At 26.6% G+C, this 1,179-nt stretch overlaps 2 protein-coding genes across 2 annotated transcripts; one reads left to right on the plus strand and one right to left on the minus strand.

Annotated features, from left to right (window-relative positions):
* Positions 1-215: 215 nt before the first annotated feature.
* LOAG_14947 (major sperm protein 3) lies at positions 216-440 on the plus strand (the record flags this gene model as incomplete). Its single annotated transcript, XM_003150441.2, has 1 exon — positions 216-440. A coding segment is annotated over one exon (225 nt), but the record flags the coding sequence as incomplete, so codon positions are not given.
* Positions 441-767: 327 nt separating this feature from the next.
* On the minus strand, positions 768-934 carry LOAG_14948 (hypothetical protein; the record flags this gene model as incomplete). The annotated part of the gene is made up of 1 exon (XM_003150442.1): positions 768-934. A coding segment is annotated over one exon (167 nt), but the record flags the coding sequence as incomplete, so codon positions are not given.
* Between the last annotated feature and the right edge of the window lie 245 nt (positions 935-1,179).

Raw genomic sequence — 1,179 nt, forward strand, 5'->3', positions numbered from 1 at the left:
AAAAAGAAAGAAAAGCAATACAAATTATAATGTAATTTTTTTTGGTATAAATAATTGGTTTGAAAATTTTATATAATTTTTTTTTTGCAATTAATAATTTTCTTTAATTGCATAAATTTTCCCTTTCTTTAAAAGATTATCAGTATAAGGGATTAATTAGGATGGGAGATGATTGGTAGAGTAATGAAAAGAAAAATTTTAAGGTTGAATTTTAGGTAAAGTCAACCAACAATGATCATTATCGTGTTACACCAGTGTATGGTTTTGTTTCCAAAGGTGAGAAAACAGATTTGACAATAATTCGCCTGGAAGGACCACCAAAAGAGGATAAATTCGTCATTCAATGGGCTGAGGTACCGGATGAAGAGGATGACCCGCAAGCACCATTTAAAGCTGGGGCACAAGCAGGCGAAGTAATCCTCCCTATTAAAGCCGTATAATTTGTATAAATTATTAAAAAAACTTCCCTTATCAATATATTTTTGTATATGAAATTTGCATAAAAATGCTTATTTTATTTTTTTTTCATTATACAAATATAATTGATAGAAGTAATCAGAAAATAAATATATTTAAATTAAGCGAATTATTGTTTTAAAAATATAAAAAAAGAAAACTAAAAGAGATAACAAAAATATTTTAACTAATTTTGATAAGATAAAAAATCAAGAAGTGTTTTTTGTAGAAAAAAAAAAAAAAATTAATTCGATAGACATTTTTTCAATTGCAAATTATGTATCACTTTTATACTGCTAATGAATGTCTAATTAGCATACTTTGACACTTACCTTGAAACAGTCATGATCTGCTTTAAAGCCTGAACTGAACATTGATGTATTACTAACTAAATGATAACAATGTGTTTCACCAAGAATCCAATCTTCTTTACCATCTGGACAACGTACTGTTTGTGGTATCATACTCATCGGTTTCTCTAAAATAAATTAAAAATGATACAGTAATACTGTCAATTTCTATTACTACTGTAATGTGAACAGTATGAACATATCATGTCACCTAGAACAAAATAGAACTTAAGCACCTGGATATCAGTTGAAATTTTTCTATTCCATTTTTTGATATTAATTTACGATAGTTGAATTATTACATGTTTCTATAATGATTAACGTATTTAATGACAAAAAATGTGTGGTACTGTAATTTTCATAAATTGACGTC

The sequence above is a fragment of the Loa loa genome, assembly GCF_000183805.2.
Source record: "Loa loa unplaced genomic scaffold supercont3.1398, whole genome shotgun sequence".
Taxonomy (NCBI): Eukaryota; Metazoa; Nematoda; class Chromadorea; order Rhabditida; family Onchocercidae; genus Loa; species Loa loa.